This window comes from Mesoplodon bidens, assembly GCF_964165515.1.
Source record: "Mesoplodon bidens genome assembly, chromosome: 13".
NCBI lineage: Eukaryota > Metazoa > Chordata > Mammalia > Artiodactyla > Ziphiidae > Mesoplodon > Mesoplodon bidens.
This window is the reverse complement of record NC_138169.1, coordinates 20,909,631-20,935,864: the sequence shown is the minus strand read 5'-3', so window position 1 is coordinate 20,935,864 and position 26,234 is coordinate 20,909,631. Positions and strand designations below refer to the sequence as shown.

General features: G+C 49.6%; 2 protein-coding genes across 2 annotated transcripts; one reads left to right on the top strand and one right to left on the bottom strand.

Annotated features, from left to right (window-relative positions):
- Positions 1-1,055: 1,055 nt before the first annotated feature.
- On the bottom strand, positions 1,056-14,107 carry CRYBA4 (crystallin beta A4). The gene is made up of 6 exons (XM_081252608.1): positions 14,038-14,107; positions 7,249-7,299; positions 6,475-6,593; positions 5,450-5,591; positions 3,240-3,382; positions 1,056-1,423 (listed from the first exon to the last, which is right to left on the bottom strand). The coding sequence occupies exons 1-6, from the start codon at positions 14,089-14,091 to the stop codon at positions 1,276-1,278; spliced, it is 657 nt and encodes a 218-aa protein (XP_081108734.1). The 5' UTR covers positions 14,092-14,107; the 3' UTR covers positions 1,056-1,275.
- CRYBB1 (crystallin beta B1) lies at positions 13,750-24,520 on the top strand (the record flags this gene model as incomplete). The annotated part of the gene is made up of 5 exons (XM_081252607.1): positions 13,750-13,899; positions 15,680-15,798; positions 19,528-19,660; positions 22,211-22,353; positions 24,290-24,520. 5 exons carry the CDS (start codon positions 13,750-13,752, stop codon positions 24,471-24,473), a joined length of 729 nt encoding a protein of 242 aa, XP_081108733.1. The 3' UTR covers positions 24,474-24,520.
- Between the last annotated feature and the right edge of the window lie 1,714 nt (positions 24,521-26,234).

The window sequence follows — 26,234 nt, the reverse complement described above, 5'->3', positions numbered from 1 at the left end:
AAAACTAAAGGGAGAGGCAGATAAAGCCAAATCATAGTAGGAGATACTAACAGCCCTCTCTGAGTGATTGATGAAAAACTGATTTTTAAAAAATTTGGCAAAAAGATACAGAAAAATTTAACCAACATTGTGAACCAGCTCAACCTAATCAACATTTATAGAACACGATATAGTAAGCCCCCTACATACGAATGAGTTCAGTTCCGAGAGTGTGTTCGTAAGTCCAATTTGTTCGTAAGTCCAACAAGGTTAGCCTAGGTACCCAACTAATATAGTCAGCTATTTACTGCTGCTTTTACTCTTGCTTCTGGACATCCTAGACCTAAAATAGATACTGTACTACTGTACTCTATACAGTACTGTACAGTAAAGTATACAGAAGCACAACCACTTGTAGAGGATGCACGCATGTGACAATGTATGCCAGACACGTGAACTAACTGACGTGACTGGACATATGAACGCACGTTCGCATCTTTGAAAGTTTGCAACTTGAAGGTTGGTATGTAGAGGACTTACTGTAGCTAACAGCTGCAGGATTTAAACAGTTTTCAAGTCCATCAAAAATAGACCATAAGCTGGGCCATAAACTAAGTTTCCATTCATTAGAATATTGAAATCTTGAGTATGTTCTCTGACCACAATGGACTTGAATAACAAATCAATGACAGTAAAATATCTAGAAAATCCCAATAAAATATCTAGAAAATAAATATTTATATACCACACCTTTAACCCATGGGTCAAAGAAAAAAATCAAGGGAGACTAGAAAATATCAAACTGAATGATAATGGAAACACATCAAATCAAAATTTCTGGGAAGCAGCTATTGTAGTACTTGCAGGGAAATTTATAGCTCTCAACGACTATATTGGGGGGAGAGAAAAGAGGGGCCAAAATGAATGACCCAAGAGTCTACCTTTAAAAGCTGGACAAAAGAAGAATAAAGTAAACCCAAAGTAAATAGAAGAAAGGAGATGCTAAGGATGAGAGCAAAGCTCAGTAAAATAAAACACAAATGACAGAGAAGAATCAACAAAGCTAAAAGTTGGTTCTTTGAAGGGATTAATAAAATTGAAAACCACAGGCTAACCCTAGACTTTTTTTTTTTAATTACTTTTAGTTTTCCGTGCTGACTGTGCATGGACTGGCCCACATGGGTGCTGGGGTCGTACGGGTTACAGGGGGAGGCAGAGGAGAGAGCATGTAACAGCCTCCAAAGTTCCTCTGTTCCAGACAAGCACATGTTCACTGCTCAGCGCTGGCCCCCCTGCTCACTGCTGGATCCTTCGGATGCTCTGCACCTGGAAGGTCTGGGCATGAGAGCCCCACTCCCGGAAATGCTTGTAGTCGCCTGAGTGGTGGTCACACTCCAGCACATACTGAAAACCTCGGTAGCCAGGAAACTGGGAGCCAACCCAGCTGGAAAAGGGAAGAGGCAGACTGTTACCCTGAAGAGGCACCAGCATGGTGATCAAGACAGGCACAAGGGGACCCCATGCTGCAGACACACTCCAGCCATCCTGGACTTCCTTCCCTGGCATTCCTGCCCAGAATGTGCCCTGCTCTCCCCACCACTGGGTCCTTTCGATCACGCTGTTCCCTCTGCCAGTAACACCATTCCAACCCTTCTTTGCCTGGTTAAGTTGGATTTATCCTTCAGGTCTCAGCTCAGTCATCACTTCATCAGGGCGGTCTGACAGTCCCCTATTGTACCTTTGTAGCACTCATGTAATTAGGTAATTAACAGATGATTTGTAAAAATGTCAGGCTCCTCTGCCAACAGGAAGCTCCTGGGTGTAGGGGTGTGTGTGCCTGGTTCATCATTATCTAGTGCTTAACATGATGCCCAGCACAGAGGAGCTCAATAAATATTTGATGAAGAAAGGGAGGGAGGGAGGGAGGAAGGAAGGAAAGGACAGAGGGATGGATGGAGGGAGGAGGAAGTGAGGAGTCTTATTCTTTCCCCCTCCCGCCTTATTCAGGGGTACCTCCAAGGAAAGGCTATTCTTTTTTTTTTTTTTTTCCGCGGTACGCGGGCCTCTCACTGTTGTGGCCTCTCCCGTTGTGGAGCACAGGCTCCGGACGCCAGGCTCAGCGGCCATGGCTCACGGGCCCAGCCGCTCCACGGCATCTGGGTTCTTCCCGGACCGGGGCACGAACCCGTGTCCCCTGCATCGGCAGGCGGACTTTCAACCACTGCGCCACCAGGGAAGCCCGAAAAGGCTATTCTTTCAATTCATTGACCCCCGCATTGTTTAGGGCTAGATAAGGATTGGTGTCTCGTTTTCTGAGCTTCCCTTTCCCTTTCTGTAAGAGGGAAGTGGACTCAAGAATCACAAGAGGTCCATCCTACTCTGAAACAAGATCCTCTGGTGCTTCCCAAGAAAACTAAAAACATAAAGTAACCCTACCTCCCACCTTTGCCCCTGCCAGCCAGGAGCCAAGGGGTACCTCAGAAGGTGACTCTCATATCCTATATAACTGAGGATCTCACACCTCAGCCATCCCCTGGGTGAAAAGGGTGGGAAGGGTCAGTGAGTCCTGGGCTTGAAGCTGGACTCAGTTACCTACCTGCTGTTGGATGTGGAGCAAGTTGCTTAACCCACATCTGTTTGTTTACTGCTGGGCATCCATCCTCTCCTCTCCTGGTGATCACATCCACCTGCCTCAGTCAATGTGGGAAAATCCTCACTCTAGCAATGAGCATGTGACCAGGTCTAGCCAACCAGAGCACCCCATTCCTGTGGGCATGGTGATTGGTTTAGAGTTGAACCCGTGACCCAAGCTGGACCAATGAGAGCCTTTCCTGGAACCTTTTGTGGAATCACTGAGAAAAAGACACTCTCTTTCCCTGGTGCTGGCTGGAATATACGGATGAAGCTGCCATCTTATCTTCACATGAGAAGAGCTTGCCTAAAAATATAGCCACACTGGAGCAGGCAGAGCAAGAGGGGGAGAAAGATAGATCCCTACTGTCGCAGCTGGATCCAGCTGTGCCTGAAGCTAGTTACAGGGGCCAATAAATAACCTTTGAGCTTAATATCAGTGTGATCTGGGTGTCTACTACTTGCAATCCCAGAAATTTTGCCTGATAGCTCCCTGTGCCTCAGTATCCTCCTCTGGAATGTGGGCATCAGATCCCCAAAGTCCCCAGCATACTGTTTTCACAGGAGGTGTTCCCTTCCCTCTCAACATCTTCTCTGTCCCTGCCAAGCAGAGCCTTGCATCCACTTACGCCCCCGAGTTGACGTGGAAGGAGCCCACTTCATTGCCATCCCAGCCCATGGCCTGGAGGGAGGAGTAGTCATCGCTCAGCTCTCCTTTCTTGCCCAGGAAGTTCTCTTGCTCAAAGATGGTGAGCCTCGAGTCGCGGTGGTTCTGCAGGTACAGGGAACAGAGTCAGAGCATCAGGTCCTCAGTCGGAAACCCAGGAGCCTCTGCTGGTCCCTACACCCCTGTTCTTGTCTCCAAAATCAGCCTTCCTTGAAACTTTCTGGAAGGACAGTAAGGCAACAGGCACCAGAAACCTTACAAGAGGTGTACTGCTTGTCCTTCCAGAAATTCCTGTTTCAGAAATTTACACAAAGAAGATAATCAAGGAAAAAAGAAGCCCTGTTGATAACAGGAGGGGGCGGGGGAGGGAAGGGAAGGGGGAAGAGAAGGGAAAAAACAACCTGAATACCCGATAACAGAGGATCAGGTACACTGGGATATTGCACTACGGTTAAGAGAAGGGTGTGGAGGGGCTTCCCTGGTGGCGCAGTGGTTGAGAGTCCGCCTGCCGATGTAGGGGATGCGGGTTCGTGCCCCGGTCCGGGAAGATCCCACATGCCGCGGAGCGGCTGGGCCTGTGAGCCATGGCCGCTGGGCCTGCGTGTCCGGAGCCTGTGAGAGGCCCGCGTACCACAAAAAAAAAAAAAAAAAGAAAGAGAGAGAAGGGTGTGGAGATCTGGGTTCGAATCCTGACTCTCCACTTAGCAGCTGACTGAGCTTAATCATCTAAAGAAAAAATGTATGGGGACTTCCCCGGTGGTGCAGTGGTTAAGAATCCTCCTGCCAATGCAGGGCACACGGGTTCGAGCCCTGGTCCGGGAGGATCCCACATGCCGCGGAGCAACTAAGCCCGTGTGCCACAACTACTGAGCCCGCGTGCCACAACTACTGAAGCCGGCACGTCTAGAGCCCGTGCTCCGCAACAAGAGAAGCCACCGCAATGAGAAGCCCGCGCACCGCAACGAAGAGAAGCTCCCTTTCGCTGCAACTAGAGAAAGCCCGCGCGCAGCGACAAAGACCCAATGCAGCCAAAAATAAATAAATAAATTTATTTTAAAAAAAACAAAAACACGTCACACAGCATTTCTGAGCCTGTTTCCGCGTCTCTAAAATGAAACTAACCACATCTGCTTTTCAGGATTGTTTTGAGAACGAAATGAAACCAGAAGTTGTAAACTGGGTAAAGGCAGAGATTGCGTCTGTGAGAGTCCTTCTGAGTCCCCGTATTGGCGAAAGGCCTGGGCCGTTTGTAAAACAAATGAACATTCACCAAATGATATACTAGGGCGCTATGGAAAATGATGCCATAGGTGAGATTTAATCATCTGGGAGAGTGATTGTGATATACTTGCAGAGGGAGAAAAGCTGGTTTCCAAACTTCAGGTTCGTTATGATTCAATTTTTATAACCGAGTGATACGCATGTATAGATATATAGATATAGATGGATATACAGATCTAGACATAGATACTGATATCAACACTGCAGATATAATCTGTGGGTAGCATATAAGACCAAGGAAATCTCCAGCACTGATAACAGTGAGCTTTTGTCTCAGAGGTGTGGGTGTAAGTGACTTTTATTTTCTTATTCGGCCATATCAGGTTTTCCCCTGAACTTTAGGTGATAAATATGTGTGCCATGTGATTTAAAATCCATAAAAGTTGTTTTTGAAGGAAAAAAAGTATACCTTTCCAAGCCTCAGTTTTTTCATCTGTAAGATGGGAGTAATAATGCCCACCTCCACCCATACTCTGTAAACAGTAGCAAAAATATAAAATCAAGAACACTGATAATGAATTAGGAACAAGAAATAGAACGCTTCTTCCTCACTTGCCCTGCCATCTCTGGCACCCAGACTCTCCCACTGTCCCTCAGTCATGAAAAGAAGAACACAAAACACGGAGGAGCTCATATTATAACCAAAGTTGCAGTGGGCAGAACGTCTGTGGAGGGCTCTGTCCAGATGCTATACGTACACCCTTTTACCCCACAACATAGGTACTATGGCCCCATTTCAAGATGAAGAGACTGAGGCTCAGGGGAGGGACTGCCACCTCACACAGCTTGAAGCAGTGACATGAGGATTTGAACTCTAGGACATCTGGTTCCCAAACCCCCACTGGAGGGGATCAGGCACCCCCCCCAGGCCCAGGCAGTGGCAGGACTCACAGCGCAGGCCACGGGCCGGAAGGAGGTGAGCCTCTCGGCGGGGTAGGACGTGTTGCCACTCCAGGCATCCCAGGACGGGTACTCACCCCGCTCCAGCACATACTGCTGCCCTTGGAAGCCGGCGTGCTCAAAACCCACCCACCTGCGGACAGAGGGTAGAGAGGGCAAGAGGTTAAGAGGCCCCCCACCCTGAGTTCTAGACCAGTGGTTATCAGGCAGGGGTGACTTTGTCCCCCAAGGAAGCATTTAACAATGTCTGCAGGCATTTTTAGTCGTCATGCTGGGAGGAGGGGGCGGAGGGTTTTGCAGCTGGCATTTAGTGAGTAGAGGCCAGGGAGGCTGCTAAACATCCTCCAGTGCACAGGACAGCCCCCCAGCACAGAATTACCCGGCCCCAAACATCCAACCTGTTGACATGGAGAAGTCCAATCTAGACCTAGTAGCCCACTGCCTCGCTGTGCGTCCTGTAGGTAGGGGACCGGCTCCGTGCAGGTACTTGGCACTCCTGCACGTGTCCCTCTAGGCCATGTAGATGAGGCTTGACCACATGCTGACTTAAGCCTTGGCCATCTCATTACTCTCTCTCTCTTAACAAAACATATCTCATACTCAGAGCCTCAGTCAGGCAACAATGTTCAACTACGGAATGCTAGTATTATTATTATTTTTTTACTATATTTAGTTATAGTTACCTTCTACTTTTGGTGAGTGATATTGGCTTTTGATTTGTGCCTAACAGGGACATTTCAGACCCAACAGTGGGTTTTAAAGGTCTGCCCCCGCAGGGCTGCCTCATCCAGTGGGAAGGCTCTGTGTGAATGGCGCCCCTTACATTTGAGCAGTGCACAACCTGCACGACCTTACACTGCCATCCTGCACACTCCCCAGCATCTCAGACCCAAGGAAGGCACACCGGTACAGTTAGAGCCTGGGAAGATAACACCTAGAACATCTAAAAGTCCCAGCACCCCTCTCTAGATCACTTCGTGTCTCCCCCACCCCGATTCCAATCCCCCTGGACTCACGCTCCACTCAGCACTTTCAAAGATCGCACAGTCTCAAAACCAAGCTCCAACACACTGGGGCACTCAGCTGTGAACTCATGCCGCCGGCCTTGGAAGCCCTCCTCATCCCACACCACGATCTATGCGGGAGAGAAAAGGTGGAGACGCGCTTCAGAGTCCCGTGAGCGGTTAGGGCTTCACCCCAGGACTCAGGGTGGGGCAGATCAGGTAAATCAGGGATTGCAAACTCAGATGCCTCCAGGGGCCAGGAAAGGAGCGTGAGGGCTGAAAACCCAGGAGCACAGGCCCTGTGGAAGTGGGTGGCTTCTGTTCAGCGCCACCTACTGTTGCCACATGATAATGCGACCAACTGTTCAATTTCCCAAGACAACCCCTATATCTGGACTTTTCTGTGGACCTTCCATGTTTTCAAAGGCTGATGACAAACTCAAAGGTTGGTGGGTTTTTTTTTTCTCTTTTTTAACACAGAGGAAGTCAAAGAAATCATGCCCAGAGACTATGTGCAATTACCAGTTTGCCATCTCTGCCAGAGAGACCGTTGAATTTGGGACCATAAGACACAAGTTCAAATCAAGACCCCAGTGTGTGAACTTGGGCAAAACCCTCTCTCTGTTGGAGCCTTGAATGCATCGTCTGTGAAATGGGCCCTCATTACCGCCCACCAGGGGTGAGGTGGGGATTCAATGAAGGTGGGGGCGGTGGTCCCCAGGACCTGGGTTCGACCTGTGCCCTCCCACTTCCCAGGCATCGCCCCCTTCCCGTGCCTCTTCCTACCTTCCAGTGTCCCGCTGACTTGGTGCACTGCAGAGACATGTTGCTTGTTTCCTACACAAGAGAAGAACGTGATAAGCTTCTGCCCTGACTCTCTCCCCTCCTCGAGGCTGAAGTCTAGTTTGGGCTGATTGGGATCCAGATGGGGTCCAGATGTGCCTGAGGTTGGGGGCAAAGTGCGGCTTTGGGCTGTCCCTCTCCTACCCTTTCCATCTGTGACCAATACCATCTCCTTTTCTTCCATCCTACCGCTATCTCAAAATGTACCCATTCTGGGTCCCATTCCTCTAAGCCCTGCTCTGTATTGTTTTATCTGCCCACTATGGGAAATTTTCTGCGGCTGCTGGTGGGCGGATGTTTCACCCCAGGCAAGAACCAAGGTGCTCAGCTTAAGAGAGCCTCCTAAAGACAGCATCTGACCCAAAAAGGGAACTCTAATAGTGGAAGTTGAGGCAACAGGATTGCAGGAATAATTCTGGTTTTAAATGGGGGTTGCAGGTACTGGTCTTGATGTCGGGATCCTAGTTAGGATGCCTTGGTTAGGATGAGGATGGCATTCAGGATGGCACAGTGATGTCCCCAGGATTGGGGACCTGGGCTCCCCTCCCTCTGGATGCTCACCCAGAGCTCAGATCCCACTCCTCCGAGCCTGGGACTTACCGAGATGGACCCAGTGAACATGCCAGACCTGGCACCAGCGGAGGTCAGGCTCTTATAGGCAGGGAGGAGAGAGGGCCCCTGGGGGACAGAGCCCTGACTCAGCAAGCGAGCAACGGGAACAAAAGCCAGCCCCGGCTGGAACTCCAGTAGAGAGGTGTCAGCAGCATTGGCTTCGGCTGGGAGGGAAAGGTCAGGTTGCCCCCACTCAGGGATTACCCACGAAGAAGGCAAGAGGAGGAAGGTCTGCCTTAATCAGCTCCGTGGGACTCCTGACTGGAGAAGGATAACAAGCGGTAGACACAGAGTCTAAAAACCTCGTCCGTCCTAGCTGTGTGACCTGGGGCAGGTCATTTCCCCTATTTCTTCCTGGAAAATGGGACAAGAATAAACTATATCACAGGACTGGTGTGAGATTATGTAACATGCCTGGAACAGACATTCAACAAATGCCTATACGTTTCCCCCTCCCAGGTCCCTTCCTCTTCCGGTGGGGGCAATCAGGGTAGGCTTCATGGTGGAGGTGGCATTGAAACTAGGCTCTGAAGGGTGAGGAGGATTTGTACAAAGTGAGATGGAAGGAAATGCTTTTGCTAGGCAAAGCTGCAGAGGTAGGAATATGGGGCTGGTGGCCTGATGGTGCTGGAGTTCAGGGACCCTGAAGGAGAGCAGAGGGACACAGGCAGGAAAGGTGGCTGGGCCAGGGCCTCCAGGGCCCACAGAGCTCAGACAGGAGTCCAGAGGGCTCTGTGGGCAGAATGAAGGAGCTGGTGGGTGTGAACATGCTTTGCAAACTGTACCGCACCTGTTGAATATCCAGGGTTTGTAGAATTCGCTTTGTGCGCCCTCTCCCCACACTCCCACCCTCTGAGTTGGCCTAAGAGGGGGCTTTCGCAGCATGGGAAAGAGCATGGCTGGAAACCAGATCACTCTGGGTGACCTGGAGGATGTCCTATGTCAGCTCATGGCATTTAAAATGGCAATATTAGTTCCCTCCTGGGAGGGTTAAATGTAGCCCTATCAAATGCATAACTTTAATATTAGGTTGCCATGAAGATTAAAGGCTAAGAATGTAGGCTCTGTAGCCAGACTGCCCGGGGTTGTGTCCCACTCTTGTTGGCTGGGTAACCTTGAGTATGTTACTTAATCTCTCTGAGCCTCAGTTTCCTTATATGTAAAATGAGTATAACAAAGTAAATTGGGTTTAGCCTAAGAGATAGGGGTATTGTGAGGGTAAGTGTGAATTACACATGAACAGCATTTGCTGTTCCGGAACTTCGCCTGGAACATAACATTCATCACGTGTCTCCATCATCATTGTCATCATCATTGCTAATAAAAAAAAATTACTGTTGACACATCTGCACTCCCATGTTTGTTACAGCATTATTCACAATAGCCAAGAAGTGAAAATAACCTAATTATCCATCAATGGATGAGTGGATAAAGAAGAGGTGGTATATAGATATAATGGAATATTATTCAGCCTTGAAAAAGAAGGAAATCCTGCCATTTGCGACAGCATGGATAGACCTTGAGGGCATTATGCTAAGTGAAATAAATCAGAGAAAGACAAATACTGTATGATTTCACTTACATATGGCATCTGAAAAAGACAAAATCAGAGAAGTGGAGAGTAAAATGGTGGCTGCCAGGGCCTGGGAGGTGGGGGAAACAGGGAGATGGTGCTCAAAGGGTATAAACATCCAGTTATAAGAATAACAAGTTTGGGGACCTAATGTACAACATGGTGATTATAGCTAATACGTATCATATACTTGAATGTTGCTTAGAGAGCAGATCTTACATGTTTTCCCCACAACAAAATAAATGGTAACTATGTGATGGGATGGAGGTAGCAATCATTTTGCAATTTGTAAATGTATCAAATCAACATATGGCACACCTTACACTTACACTATGTTGTGTGTTATTTATATTTCACTAAAGCTGGGGAACATGATTACTCTTAAATACAGGAGGGCATCGTTTTTTTGTTTTTTGTTTTTGTTTGTTTGTTTGCGGTACGTGGGCCTCTCACTGTTGTGGCCTCTCCCGTTGCGGAGCACAGGCTCCGGACGCACAGGCTCAGAGGCCATGGCTCACGGGCCCAGCCGCTCTGCGGCATGTGGGATCTTCCCGGACCGGGGCACGAACCCGTGTCCCCCGCATCGGCAGGCAGACTCTCAACCACTGCGCCACCAGGGAAGCCCCAGGCATCGTTTTTAAGAGCTTGGGTTCAGGAGTTAAAAAGATGTGACTGGGACTTCCCTGGTGGTCCAGAGGTTCAGACTTCGCCTTCCAGTGCAGGGGGTGTGGGTTCGATCCCTGATTGGGGATCTAAGATCCCACAGCCTTCGTGGCCAAAAACCAAAATAAATAAATAAATAAATCAGAAGCAATATTGTAACAAATTCAATAAAGACTTTTAAAAAAATCACTTTGTTATAAAGCAGAAACTAATTAAAAAAAAAAAAAAGAAAAAAAAAATGGTCCACATCAAAAAAAAAACCTTAAAAAAAAAAAAGATGTGACTCCCAATTCCATTTTACAGATGAGGAAACAGGCTGAGAGAGGGGAAAGGGACTTGCCTCGGTTTCCTCGTCTGCAAAGAGGATTAATCTCAGATTCCCCACCATCATAATGAGGCTTATAGGAGCCAAGTCAATCAGATGCTCCCAGTGGAGCCATCCAGCATGGGGCCGTGCACCCCCTACCTCTGCCCTCACTGTTTGGCTGGCAGCCCATTACCACAGGGATCATGGAACTGCCCCAGACATCTTGACCTTGAAACCCAGACCTGTGGGTGGCCCCTACCACAGGCATCTTGGCCCCCATTACAGTGGCTGCCCCATGCTGCGGTCGCTGGCCCCCTTGCAGGCCTTGGCCCAGGATGAAAGGCTGAGGGGGAGGCCAGGAAGTGAGGCGGGGGTGGGAGGGCAGAAGGCAGAGCTGGCCCCAGGCCACGGTGACCTCCAGGCGCAGCCGGGGAATCTGGGTTCCTGGACCCCCATAGAAGAAGCAAAAACCTATGCAGAATCCCCTCTCCCCGCCCCACCACCACCTGGGGCCAGGGAGTCAGACTGCAGGCTGGCCTGGCCCAGCAGCGCCCCTGGGTCCCTCCAGCCCTGGCTCTACTATGAGTTCGCCCTGTGTGACCTTGTTGAAGTCCGTTGTTCTACCTGGGCCTCAGTTTCTCCATCTGTGATATGGGGGGATTCAATGATGTGACTTCTGGCATCTGTTCCATTGCTCTGACTCTTTATTGCTCTACCTGACATCCGTCTCCCTGTCTGTCTCTCTCCCCATCACCGTCCATCTGCCCCTCTGTATGTCCATCTCCATCATCCCTCTTTCTCTGTCGCTCTCCAATTCTCCCAATCTGTCTCCCTATTTCTCTCTCCCAACCTGGTTTCCCTAGCTCCCCTTTACCCGGGCCAGTTCCTGACTCTGACCTCTCTGTACCCTAGATTTGCTCATCTGCCAAATGGGTATAATGAAAGTGCCAAATAAGGTGGGTTGTCCTGGGAACTGACCAGAGGGCAGCGGTAATGCATTTAGCGCTACTCACAGTCCCCTTCTTTCCTGTGTGGCACCCCATAGGGATACCTGTGCAGCACCCCATAGGGATACCTGTGCCACTGATAACTGCAGACACAGAGGCCCCGAGGGATAGAGACTTGCCAAATGCCACACAGTGCAGAGTGGCTGAGCCTGGACTCAAACTCAGGTCCCCTACCTTCTGGGGTCTCCCCTTTTCCCTGCCCCAGGATTGGCAGCCAGCGGGGACCCTGTGGGCCCATCCCCGGCTGGGGTTTGTGAGAGCGGCATCCGGGCAGGGGCTGGGCAGAGGCGAGGCGATGTGGCTACTGGCCAGGGTTTCTGCTGTGCCTGCTGGGCTCACAATGGAAAGTGCTGCTCTTCGCAGGAACTCGGCAGGGTCAGGGCTCTGAGGCCCCTGACTCTCTGCCTGGGGCCTGCTGAGCCAGCTCCCCCTTTGTGCCACAGACAACAGGGTCTGGTGTCTGCCAGACTATAAAATGGGGGGTCGGCCCCTGTCACCCACTGCACCAGCCTGCCCTCCTGCCTGCCCTCCAGCAGGAAGTAGCAGGGCCCCAGGTAAGAGGGAACCCACCGCAGCTAAGGGCCCCAGGGGAGGGGAGGGGACAGGACAGAGGCAGAGAGAGGGGGAGGCAGAGAGAGCAGGAACAGAAGAGAGTCAGGGAGACGGGGTAATCAGGAGAAAGGCAGAGAGAGAGAGAGAGAGAAAAGATAAAAATAGAGACAGGCAGAGAGAGGAAGAGAGGGAGGGAGGAAAAGAAAGAGAAGAAAGACAAAGAACAGAGAGAGAGAGATGCAGAGGTATAAAGAGAGCAAGATACTGGGGAGAGAAACAGAAAGAGAGACAGAAGCATAGGCAGAGAGAGAAGTAAAAACAGAAATAAACAGGAAGGCAGCAAGAGGGAGGGGGAGGGGAAAGGGAGGAGGCGGGGGTGGGGGGTGGGGGTGGGGAGGAGAGAGAGAATATTGAAGGAATGAGCACATGTCCAGAAAGGAAGGAACCCAGCTACCATACGAGGGGAATGTTGATTCATAGACTGATTTGGCTGGGGTCAGGGTGGGGGTAAGCAAGCGCCTGGAAGCCACAGATGTGGCCCAGATGTGTGGCCTTGCCCATCGTGGGCAGAGCACCCCAGAGTCGCCGCAGTCTTTCTCGGGGGGAGACACAGGGAGGGACCTGCTTGCCCCAACCAGCTCTTTCTTACAGAAAGTGTTCAGGAATCCACTGCCAGAGGGTCTTGATGATCTGCGCCATCAGGGGGTCCTGGAGCCCCCTGGAAATTGTCTCCAAAATTAAAGGGGGCATTTTTTTCCCCTGGGGACAAGGACAAGGCGTTCTTCAAACACTCAAAGGCGTCCATGACCCCAAAGTAATGAGGAACTACTGGAATTGACCAAAGTCCTCTCCACCCAAAGCCTACACAGCCACAGCCTCCTTTTAGAACCCTGCCATGGGCTAAACACGACCTCCTGGAGCCTTCTTTCGCCCCAGTCCCAGGCCTGTGTCTGCACCCACACACCCGTTCCCAGGCAGTACCAGAGGCAGCAGTTTGACTGGGAAAGGAGAGAGGAACATGCATTCATGCAATCTCTGAGCAGATGTTAATTGAGCATCTCCTGTGTGCCAGGTGCTGAGCCAGCTGCTGGGGATGGAAGGATGAAGCAATCAGAATAAGTAAATGGCAAAGCCCAGTTGCTGGGTTTGTCTGCTTGCACTGAAATTGGAGTCCTACCACTTAGTAGCTATGTGGCCTTGGGCAGGTCATCCCCCCCCCCCCACAGCCTCAGATTGCTCAGAGGAGATAAGAGGTTAGGTGAGGGACGGAAGCGTTCATTCATGAATGTAACAGAGCCTGGCCTCCCTCAGGCTTTCCCTAAGGGGACTTCTTGTTATGAATCTGCTGAAGCAAGTTGAGGTTGCCCAAACCAAGAAGCATGATAAGTGGTGAGAAGCATGATAAGTGACTCTGGGGGTGGGGGCAGAGGAAGGACATAGCAGGGGGACAGCGAGGACACGGCCTGGTGGAGGCACCGGCAGGGTCTGAAGCCTGGAGAAAAGCATAACAGGGATGAGTGGTCCCCAGACAGGAAATCCTTGACGGCAAAGGGAGATGGGGACAGAAAACTTCCAGGCTTCTGTTTTAGAAGGAGAAAGACTAGATGAATTCAGAGAAGCCTGAGCACACAGGGTGATGGGGGATGAGAGCCGGGGAGGCAGCTTGGGGGCGCCATCCCTGACTGAACCCAGGCCGAAGGGTTCTTTACAGACTTTTGCAGCTGGGAACCATGTCTCAGCCAGCGGCCAAGGCCTCGGCAACAGCTGCGGTGAACCCAGGGTCTGATGGGAAGGGATCAGCCCCGGGCTCCGGCTCCGCCCAGGCCCCAGCCCAGCGGGTGCCCGCTGCCAAAGGGGACCTGCCTCCCGGGAGCTACAAGGTGAGGACCTGGGGGCGGGGTGGCTGGGCTCCACCCCGCGCTTCCTCTCCCTCCTCCCCTCACCCCTCCCCTCCCTCTTCCTCCCCCTTCTCCGCTCCCCTCCCCGCCAGTCTGCGCAACCGGCTTGCACCTGCTTACAGTTTGTCGCATGCAAGAAACAGATGGAGGAGAGAAAGCGGGCTGGCTTAGCATCAGGAAACGGCTGTCCCAGGAGGTCCTCCAGGGCAGAAGGCCAGCCTCAGACCCTCTTGAAAAGTGTTCCAAGCGGTCGGTCAGGCTGAAAGGGCTCCTGGAAAGCGAGGCATCCGGTCCCCTCGGATTGGGTTGGGTTGGGTTTCAACCTCGGGTGCACAGAACTGGGTCATTTCACCACCCTTGGTTCATGACAGGCTGTCATGCAGTCCACCCCTGGCCAGATTTGTAGTCGCTTATGTAATGGTTAATTTCAATTTAATTTTTAATAATACAACACGCACCTGCAAACCCACCACTTGTGTGAAAAGCCAGGACTTGGGTAAACATCCTCAATCTAACTTCAAAGTGTTCCCGCCCCACTCCGTTCCCACCTCTCCAGCCCCCTACCTGCCCCACACCGTCCTGTGAGCCCACCTCCTTCCTCCGCTACGCGAGGCAACTGCCATCCTCACCCCGTCCATCATCTATCTGCTTGCTTGCTTTTTTATGTACTTTGATGCATTGTTCTTTTAAAAGTATATAAGTGTATTTTATTTGTTTTTAACTTACTGAAATATACCGTATGTAATCTTTCTGGATTTTTTGTTTTTCTTTTTTCTTCCTATGAGATTTCTTTTTACTTCCTATGAGATTTCTAATAGTCACTGATACTGTTGTGCATTGCTGTGGGTCATTCGTTTTGGTTGCTGTGTGATGTTTCAGAGTGTGACCGTCACTCCTGGGTGATTGGTAACTTTGCTGTCGTGAACGGCTTGGTCAGGGTGTTCTTAGCCATGTCACCTGCAAGAGTTTCTTTTGGGCAGATAAGTGTAGGAGTGGAAGGGCTGGGTCAAGGGTATGTGAACGTCTCTCCCTTTTACAGCTGGAAACTGAGGCTCAAGAGAAGGCGTCCACTTGCCTCGGCTCAAGTGAATGGCAACGTTTTCCCAACTTGGGACAACAAACAGATAAAAACCAAAATTGGATGCTTAGTGAGAGGAGGGGATTAGCCCACATTTACACAGGGGCCCCTGCTTCTGGCCTCCCCTATGGTTTGGTGGGTAGACTGGTGATTGTTTCCTGAGCATCAGCTCTGTGGCAGGGGCTGGGGCTTGGAGATAAAGAAATGGATCCACCCCATTGGTCTTTGGAAGGGTTGAGTGAAAGGGGAGAGGGGTGCATAGAGATACCCAGAAGCAAAGCAGCAGTGACTGTGTAGTGTGTTACTTGTGCTGCCGATGGGATGAGCACAGTGGGGGGGAGCACTCAACCAAGCTCACCCAGGGAGAGGGTATCAGGGAGGGCTTCCTGGAGGAGGTGACATCTGCACCTAGGACAGGACAGGGGACATGAGCTCCAGGATGGGAATATGTGATGAAGAAGGCATTCCAGACAGGAGGAAGAGCACAGATAACGGCCTGGAAGGAAGATCCATCAGTTCCTAAAGATGGTACAGATATTAAGTTCACAGACCTTGGCTCATGGCAAGCTCTCGTGTGATCTGGGCACAGCCTGCTCTTATTTACATAGGTACTTAATGCATATTTGACCTGGAGCCTCTCCCTGCTCACTCTGCCCCCTTGGCATGGGGGCTTCTCTCCTGCAGCTGGTGGTCTTTGAGCAGGAGAACTTCCAGGGCCGGCGGGTGGAATTCTCCGGGGAGTGCTTGAACCTGGGAGACCGCGGCTTTGACCGAGTGCGCAGCCTCATTGTCATCTCAGGACCGTGAGTGTTGGGCAGTGGAAGGGCACTTCCACAGCCCTAGTAAAGTAATAAGAAATAACCGTAGCTGCCATTTACTGGCCACCCGCTCCACTCCATGCCTATCACCATGCTATTAGAGACACATACAGTCATCCCTCAGTATCCGAGGTGGATTGGTTTCAGGATACCCAGTAGATAACAAAATCCTCGGATGCTCAAGTCCCCGTAGTACAGCCGAACCTCCGTATCCGCAGATGTAGGATGCATGGATACTGGGGCCAACTGTATATTATTTCCAGTACTTCTTTCAAACCCAAGAGGGAGGAAAGAGCGGTATGATTCTCCTTCCCATTTTACAGGTGAGGAAACTGAGACTCTGAGAGGTGATTTGATTAGCATAAGGTCACACTGACAGTAAGTCATGATTCCAGGCTCCAGAGAGATGCTTTTTCTGCTATAGAAGGAACCCTGCCCATCACTGATAGCAGGAGGAGGCCAAAGAGCCAGGTGTCCATTAGCTGTCCCCTCTCCTGGGCATCAAGCAGCCTTAAAGGTAATAATAAGCATCTGTTGAGTACCCATTAGTGCCAGGCACTGCCTGAGGGTTTTACCTAGATGATCCTACAGTGCTGTATGAGGTAGGGGTGATTCTTATTCCCATTTGACAGATGAGGAAACCGAGGCTCAGAGAGGTTAAGTCCCTTGGCCAAAGTCACCTAGTGGTAAGTGGTAGAGCCTGGGTTCAACTCAGGTTGATCAGTTTCATCTCTAGTGCTTTAATCACCATGCTCCACAGCCTGCCCCTAACTCTCTGGGCTTCTCTGGGGCTTAGTGACCCACATATAAAACAAGAATAATTGTCCCTTGGACATAGTGGCTGCACCAACTTCAGCCCCTGTGCACTAAGCGCAGGGTGCGGGGCCAGCCCCCAGATAAGACCCACAGGGCCCCCTTGCCTCTTGTCTCTCCAGCAAAAAAGCCCTCAAGGAGTGTGATCAGCCTGTACACCCAGCATACAAAGAGCAGAGATAAGCTCTGAGGTCAGACAGGTCTGGGTTTGAGTCCCAGCTCCCCTGTTTGCCTTCTTCAGTGCCCAAGCCTCAGTTTCCTCATCTCTGAAATGGGCAGAGTAATGGTCCCCACTACCCTCCACTGGATTATTCTAAGGTCTGAAGGTGATAATGCAGCATGGGCCTGGCACTTTGGGGGCGCCCAAACATGGCAGGTGGCAGTGAGGACTATTTACCCTCCCTGTTGCCCTGTGAGTTTAGCCAAGTTACCCTGGGCCAGGGTAGGCTGGTAACCTCAGCTCCACCCTCAGACTGCCCAGCTGGGAGCAGAAGCTGCTGGATGTGGCCAGTTTGGGTTTTCAGGCTTTTTTCATTGTCTATAACTCAAACCCAGAGTATCTCTCCTCAAACAAAGATGCAGCTGGTATTTGGTGTGTGCTCTGGGACTGCACCTGATGGGAGAGAAAAGATCCTGTGTTCCAGGGCCCTGGCTCTGTGTCAGGACCAGCAGGGTCATGGGAAAAACAGTGGCGGAAAAAAAAAAAATGAGGGGATGAGGTGGGCAGGGGGAGGGGAGGAGAGGTGTGTCCTCACATAGATGGGGAGGGGAGGCATGCCTGCCTGAAACCTAGGAGGCCTCAACTGACACCTGACACCACCCTGTGACTTTAGACCAGTGACTTAGCCCCTCTGAGCCTCAGTTTCCATATCCGGGAATTCAGATTCCTGCCCTACCTCTCTCCTTGCTTGTAAGACTCAAATGAACCCTAGGAGATGAGAAAAGGCACTAAAATAAATATTGACAATTCCTCACTCATGTAACAGGTCCTCACTGGGCATTATGACTCCTGAATAAGACAGTTTTGGGGCAGGGTGGCAGGGTGGCAGGACCACATCAGCGTCTGTCTTTCCATAAGCTCAGATCTCCAGCAGCTTCCCTTCCTCTTTAGTCGTGAGAGATATTACTGATTACGCTTTCTCTTTTAAACTCTCACAAACTCCTGACAAGGTAGATGCAATCATTTCTTCTCCTTTTTGGAGGCTTAATGAGCTTAAGTGACTTGCCGAAAGTCATACAGAAAATAAATGATGAACTGGGATTAGAACTCAGGTCCATCTGTTTCCAAAGTCTATGTTCTTAACCCCTACAAGGCACCATCTTCCAAGGCTCCCTTCCCATCCACCCATTCATCCATCTGTAGATCAACCCATCCATCCATCCAACTGTCCATTCATTCTCCACCCATTTCTTTATCCCTCTATTTACCCCTCCCTCCATCCATCCATTCTCCATCATGCATGCATCCATCAGTACACTCATCCATAGATCCAAGCATCTGTCCTTCTATCCACCTACCCATCCACCTGTCCATCCACTTATCTACTCATCCATTCAACCTCCCTCCCTCCCTCCCTCCCTCTCTTCCTTCCTTCCATCCAGCTTCCTTCCTCCCTCCCTCCCTCCCTCTCTCTTCTCCTCTACTCTAGACTAGGGAGGACTCAGGCAGATTCACCTCTATTGTGGAAGAATAAATCTGCATCTTCAATTCTGTCACTCCAGTGTGGGTTGGCGCATTCCTCAGACAAGACTTGAGGCTCCTGGGACACATTCTGTTTCAGTCTGTGGTGGTAGCCCATCCCCCCTCCATCTGCCCCATCTCCTTCTGGGTAGAGGAAGGTCCCAGCAGCCCCCAGGGAGACAAGACTAATGTCAGTGACCCCTCAGCCCTCTCATGTTCCCTCAGAACTCCTGAACACATAGAGAGCAAAGTTCAAGGGGCTCCTTAGTCTCAGCCTTCTCATCTACGAAATGGGGATCATCTTATCTCCCCCAGAATCCCTGGTCCCTCTAACACAAGCTCACTGCCATCCTCAATCAGGCTGCACTGAGAAAGCCCCCATCTGACATCAAGCTTAGTTAGTCCTTTTAGAGAACTGAACACCTGCATATGCACAATCACATTTAATTCTCATAGGTATCTGAGAGGTGAATATTACTATCATTCCCCTCCCACTGCCCTCATACCAATTACTGCCTTCTGTATGCCAGGCCAGTCTTTACCAAAAATACAGGTGGTATCAATTTTTCCCAACCCCCATACCTCCAGGACTATTATTTATTTAATATGTTTCATTTTAAATGACCCTTTTTGACACAAGTAAATATATATCAAAAGAACCTTTGCATCACTTTTACAAATGGACAGCTAATATCATCTGCTATAAGTAAAAGATATCCATAAACAAATTTATACAATGAGCACAGTATAATAGCCTGCTCAAGGCTCTGGGTTGGTGGCCTGTTCTTCCTTTGCTACAAAGAGAGATTAATAAGTGTTAAAGACACATTAGTATCCAACAAAGGCTTTCTCCTAGCTGGAATCCGTTTTTTAAAAAATGTCTTCTTATGTGTTATTTCTCCCAAGTCCTTATAATACTTAAATTATGTGTAAATCCTACATCTGGGGAAACATTTTGCTCGTATAATTACACACATTGTCTCATTTAATCCTTCACCAACTTCAAGAAAATAGGCATATTAGATGAAGAAACCGAGGCTCAGAGAAGTGGAGCAACTTGCCTGTGGTCACACAGCCCGTCAGTGGCATAGCCTGGGATCAAACCCACCGGCCTTGGGGCTGCCTTGCAAGGGGAAGATCGGCTTCTGCTAACGGTTCCTCTCCTCTCTGCCTTTGCCCCTCCTGACTCTCCCTGCCCTCCCCATCTCTCTCATGTCCAGCTGGGTTGCCTTTGAGCAGTCCAACTTCCGGGGGGAGATGTTCATCCTGGAGAAGGGCGAGTACCCGCGATGGGACACGTGGTCCAGCAGCTACCGCAGCGACCGGCTCATGTCCTTCCGGCCCATCAGGATGGTGAGTGGCTCCTGTACCGGGCCTGGGGGATTAGTGCGGCAGGGCAGGAGCAAGCATGAGGTCTGATGGCCAGGAGAGCAAAGGAGTCAGGTGAGCAAGAAAAATAAAGAAGGAATGGTGGGCAGGGAGGTGCAGTGACCTCTGAGTTGTCCAAGGCCAATGGCTCTTGTGCTCAACAATTCATAAGGCATCCCTGATACACTCATCGTGTGTCCAGCTCCTACTAGGAGCCCAGGGCCAATGGAACCTAGTTTTTTCCTTCTCTGCTGCTGTCAAGAGTGGACTGAACCTCCCAGATGTTGTCTTCCTTAACTCTCTTTGTGGAATGTTTCTAATTGCTGACTGCACATTAGACACTCCTGGGGAGCTTCGAAAAATCCCAAGGTCCATCCAAATCATCAGACATGCAGGTTGAAGCTCGTGTGATAGCTGAAAAGAGGGATATTGTAGAAAGGCACCATGAAAGGCACCTTATCCTGATGATAAGACTATATACTGAATTAGCCCCTTTATAATGTTTAACTAAAGTAAGTAGCATAACTTCAAGAAGACTCAAAGCCAAATAGGTGGAGTTATCTCCAAGCCAATCACAGGTTTCTTCTAGAATTATGTTGATGATGATTCATGAACCAGCCACATCTTCACTCACCAATGTTAGTGTCTGATGGTAACCAACTTTTGCCTTCTGAGATGGGAATTTTCACGAAGAGTTTTCATGCATGTCCATTGGAGGCTATCACGTGCCCACAGCCAGCTGTTTTGGCATCACCAAACTTACCTTAATGGATTATCCACTCCGATCATTCCTCGTGTTTTTCTCAAATTGAGGCTGAATTATCAGCCTTAATAATGGACGCTTTGCAAGAATTCGTAGAAATCTCTCAGTCGATGGTCCTTATAAGGCAGTCTATGTCAACGGACCTTGTTTGGAAGAGCGATCAGCTAGGGCATTTCCAGTAGCTTCTAGAACCTTGCTGTCCAATATAATAGCCATATATGGCTATTAAACACTTGACTCTTGACTAGTCTGAATGGAGGTGTGTAACAGACATGCCAGGCGTTGAATACATAGTAAAAAAGAAGAATAAGAATGTAAAATACCTCATTAATATTGCCATGTTGGCTACATATTGAAATCATCATAATTTAGACACATTTGCTTAAATAAAATATATTATTAGAAAAAAATCCCCGAGAGGGAGGGAGAAATCCGGAGCTTGGGATGAACACACGCACACTACTATATATAAGATAGATGACTGACGGGGACCTACTTTATAGCACAGGGAACTCTACCCAATATTCTGTGATAACCTATATGAGAAAAGAATCTAAAAAAGAGGGAATATATGTATGTATAACTGAATACCTGAAATTAACACAACATTGTAAATCAGCTATACTCTAATAAAAGTAAAATATTAAAAAAGAAGAAAAAAGAAAAAATTCCCAATGCCTGGACCCCACCCCAGACCAATTAAATCCACATCTCTGGGGCTAAGTCGCAGGCACTGATATCTTTTCATGCCTCCTAGGTAGTCTCTGGGTAGCCAGGGCTGAGAGCCACTGGTCTAATTCCTTCTCTGTATCCCTGCCACCATCCTAATGTGGCCCTTCTTCTCTCACACCTGGGTGGCTCCAACTCCCTGCCAGCTGGTTCCCTGACTCCTTTCCAGCCCTCTCTCCTGGGAAGTTAGAGGGATCTCTATCTCAGCCATCTTCCACCTACAGTCATTCATTCAACCACAAACACATTGATGTGTTTCTGCCAGGCTGTGTCATAGGCTCTGGGTGTGCAGCTGTGCTTGTTGGGACAGGCAAGATTCCTGCCCTCGTGGGAGGCAGCTACTGAAAACCTAATCACAAAAATGAATCGGTAATGGCGAACAACTGTTGCACGTGCTGCACGGGGGCCATGCAGTGTGCTAGGAGAGGGGAAGAGGAAACCGGGGCTCTGATGTTGGGGAAGAGGGGGTGGGAGTGGTCAGGGGTGACCAGGAGAGACAGCTTGCAAAGGATGGGAACTGAGTCAGCCATGTGAACAGTCTCCTAGGGAACAGTTAGGGCAGAGTTCCTGGAATGAAGATGGAATGGGTGGGACCAAGGAACTAAAATAGGGCCACTGTGGCTGCAGCAGAGGGAGTGGAAGGGAACAGGGTGCAAGATGGGATGGGAGGAGTGAAATGCTTCTCTGGAAGGTTCTGCCCTTTGCTGGCTGTGTGACATTGATCAAGAGCCTTGACTTCTCTGAGCCTCTGCATCCCTGATCATCATAGTAAAAATAATAAATTTGCTTGGAGCACTTGGTGTATGTATGCCAGACATCATGCTAAGTGCTCTGTATGGATTAACTCCAGGAAGCAGAGGCTGACGCCCCCTTTTCCCAGATGAGGAGGGCGCTTTGAGGCTGGACAACTGCAATCCTGCGCGAGTCCCATGGTGGCCTGAGCAGACTCTGCTCTCTCTTTCCACACCCAGAAGGCCCTGCTAAGTCACTTCTTTTTGCCCCATTCATACTTCACAGCCCTGACCCAGTCTCTCCTTCCCCAGGACGCCCAGGAGCACAAGCTCTGCCTGTTTGAAGGTGCCAACTTCAAGGGCAACACCATGGAGATCCAGGAGGACGATGTGCCCAGTCTCTGGGTCTACGGCTTCTGTGACCGCGTGGGCAGCGTAAAGGTCGCCAGCGGAACGTAAGAATCCCTCCTGTGGGCCCTCATCCCCTGCTTCAAACTCAGACAGATTCGGATGCCGTTCCCCTTACAGGATGTGACATCAGACATACCGGAAAGGCCCCAGCTCCTCCTAAATTCTCTCTGTGCCAGTGGCTGGGATTCCACAAAGAGAGCTTCATCCCTCTGGGGAGTGGAGTCATTTGTTGACGAACTACATATCAATGTAAACAGACCTAGCAAGTCATTCTAAAAAGTGGGAAGATGGAGTGAATAGGGACTTCTAACCCTGTATTTGGGTTGGAGGAATAATTATGTACAAGGGGCAGAGTTGATGTGAGTGGATGAGTCTGGATGTGTCTAGGGAAAGGGAATATTCAGGGAAATTGTAGCCTCTAGGGACATGAGTAGAATGACATCTGAGAGGTGAGACTGTGTAATGAAAGGTCCTTAACCCCATCACTTAACCCCACCCCAGCGCTGTGGGACCTGGGTGAGCCACATGCCTTCTCTGTGACTCAGTGTTGCCATCTATACAGTGAGCTCAGCAGACTCCTTATTCCGAAGGACTCCTTCTGCTCTGAACTCTCAGGATTTGAAGCTTTCAAAACAGAGCCCCATGTCCCCATGTCCATGAGAACACAGGGGAGGGCCGGATACCCGAAGGAGGTCACTTCATCGATCCCCCTGCCTCCAAACAACCATGCCAGACACCCCTGGTCTCCTCTAGGCAAATGTAAGGTGTCTACCTCTCCACCCCAGACTCTTTCTGAGCTCCTGTAACACTGTCAGGGCTCTGACCTTTTTCTTGCTCTTTTCTCCTTCCCTGAAACCCAGTATCCCTGAATTCAAGCAATCTGAAATTTACTAAACATTGCCTGTGAGCCAGGCTCTGTGCTCAGCACACTGGGGGAGGCAGAGATGAAAAAGGGCCAGTTCCTGCCTTCAGGGGGCTTACTCAATCTAGCAGGGAGATGTCAATACACCTGTGAGATGATGTCCAACAATAATAGGTAAGAGATGGTCCCCACAGGAGGTCAGAGGAGGAAGGAAGGTTTCTGGGACCGGGGTATGTGTGCTGGAGTGGAGGGTGGGTCCGAGGCTTATCTGGCAAGGCTGGAACTTAAATCAGACTTTGAAAGATGGGCAAGGGGGTCTGGGAGAGGCCTGGAAAGACCCTCCTAGCAGAGGCAAGGACAGAATTAGAAATAAATCATGGATAATAACTGGTATTAATTACTTACTGTGGACCAAGCACTGCACTAACTACTTTCAATGAATAGTTATTGAGTCTTTACAACACACCAGTGAGGCAGGTATGTCATCATGCCCACTTCATAGATAGCAAGCTGGTGTTCTGATAAGTCATCTACCTAGTAAATGGCAGAGCTAGGATTTGAACCGATTATATCCGATACCAGAATGTGTGTTCCCAACCACTACACGCAAATTCACTTTCATACAAAGGAAACCATTTTTTGAAACAAAGCTCCCCCTTCTTATCTGCCTCATTGCTAACCAGTCCCCAAGCCCTATCTTCACTCCCTTTAATCCTGTTCTCTGAGCTCTGGGTCACCACCTTCAGTGGGATGTGTATTAATCTCCCTACCATGTACATGTAACACACTTAGTAAGTACTTTAGATGCATTTTCCCATTTGGCCCCCAAACACCCTAATAAACCAGCTCCCATGACCATCCCCACTTTCTAGAGGAGAAAACTGAGATCTTTCAGAGAGGTGAGATCACTGGCCAAAGCCAGCAGGAAGCCAGCAGGAAGGGGCAAAGCCAGGACAGAGGAGCCCCCGGTGAACCCAAGCCCAAACCCTCACCTGTGAGGGTTGGAGAGCAGACTGCAGGGATGGATGGATGGATGGAGAACTGACTGGTCAAGGTGGGGGTCCAAGTGCCAGGTAGTGAGGCTAGCCATCTCCGTGCTGTCCTTGCTTTCCTACCAGCTGGGTCGGCTATCAGTATCCTGGCTACCGCGGGTACCAGTACCTCCTGGAGCCTGGTGACTTCCAGCACTGGAATGAGTGGGGAGCCTTCCAGCCACAGATGCAGGCTGTGCGCCGCCTGCGTGACAGACAGTGGCACCGTGAAGGCTGCTTCCCCGTGCTGGCTGCTGAGCCCCCCAAGTGAGTCTACACACCACTTTTCTCTCGTGGCCCACCCTTCCGGAGGCTCATCTTCCCCATGCAAATAAAAGTTCCTGAAGCCAAAATGTCTCCTGGGTCTGTGAACAGATGGATGCCTCAAGGTCCCCTGTCATTGCTGGCATGTGATTTCCTCTGTCTTGATAATTATAATAATAATCAAAACAGTGAGCGCTGCTAAGTTCTTTACATTCTCTTAGTGTATCTTTTGGACTACTCTAGGAGGCCGGTATTATATAATTATTCCTATTTAACAAGTGAGGACATTGAGGCTCAGAGAGGGAAACTGACTTGCCCAAGGTCACACAGGTGTCAAGTCAAAATCTGAACCCAGGCAGTCTGGTTCCAGAGCCGCGCTCTTAAACAAATCTGTGTTTTCAAATTCTACTCCTTCAGGTACCACTCTCCTGATTTTTGCCTTCTCTGCTTACCACCTGTTTTGTTAGTTACTTAACATTTTTATTTAAATAAATAATATTATGTGCTTAAATGCACTGACTTGTAAATAAAATTTGATAACACTACAGGATGTGGAAACAGGCATCATATGGTATAGATAGAAAGCAGTCATATAAGTAAATACAATTTAAAGAAGGCCAAGTATTGAATTCTCAGCAGACACCACCGCTTGCTGAAGGTTTTAGCCTGCAACCTGCTTGCTCTTTGACAAAATGGGTGATTAGCAAGAGTCAGAGAGAGGTCTGAAAGACACGCTTGCCCAAACTGAGATGTTTCTCCCTGATTTAATCAAAGAAGAGTAAAAAGACGTTTATTTTCTTGTATCTGATTTAGTGTTATTTAATCCTGGGTCCAAGTTCCACCTAGAATCATCTCTCCTGCTACAAATGGCACATGCCCTGCTCTGGAAATCTACATCAGGCAGTATTGACTCCTGAATCAACAAGTAGCATTGATTGATGCTATTAACCATTAATCTATGCAGGAAGCCTAGGGGAGGTGTTGCCTGGAGGAGGAGATATTTGAAGAGGGCCTTGAAGGATGGAGCAGGAGCTTGCTTGGTGGTGAATGAGGGAGATGACATCCCAGGCAGAGCAAACAGTATGGTCCCTGCTACCCCATATGGCACCTTTGTGCAAATGACAAAGAGATGCTACTTCCTCAGGACATTTGACTGCCATCTGCCAGAAAGTATTGGAATAAATCTGTGATGTCTACCATGTCATTATGGTACCCTTGTGCAGTGCCCAACCTGCACAGCTGTACTTGGCAGCCATGGAGCAACATGTGCAAAGGCACAGAGGCTGAGAGAGCTTGTGGTGGGTCCAAGCTTATTAAGGTGGGAGGAGTAGTTTGGTGGTTGTGTGGATGGATGTCGGGGGTGGGAAGGGAATGCTAAGTGTGGCAGAAGAGGAAGCCGGAAAGAAAAGTGGGGCCTCGTGACACCCCGCTCCGTGGTTTTGCTGAACTTCAAAGTTGAAGCATCACCTCAGATCTTACCTTCTGAGACATGCATTTTCCATCTTCTTCCCACCCTAGTTCTCCCAACCTCCACCCTCCAATTTGACCAGCATCTTGTGTTAGAAGACAGGCTGTCTTGTCTTGGACCAGAAGATAGGATTCCTGGGTAGGAATCAGGAGATATGGGTGTCAACACTGCTCTACTGCTAGAAGCTACCAAGTGTTGGGCAAATCACTTCCATTCCCAGGAACTTATTCTTCTCATCTGTAAAATGACAGCTCCAATGTCCATCCAGCCTCAAGATTCTGATGCTGGGATTCTATGGTT

Coding starts and splice junctions, on each gene's coding strand:
- CRYBA4 (XM_081252608.1), bottom strand. CDS start 14,091: ATGCTAAGCCAGCCCGCTTTCTCTCCTCCATCTGTTTCTTGCATGCGA. Junction 6,594..7,248: donor AGTCAGCGGGACACTGGAAG/GTAGGAAGAGGC, acceptor TCTCCCGCATAG/ATCGTGGTGTGGGATGAGGA. Junction 5,592..6,474: donor TTGAAAGTGCTGAGTGGAGC/GTGAGTCCAGGG, acceptor CTCTGTCCGCAG/GTGGGTGGGTTTTGAGCACG.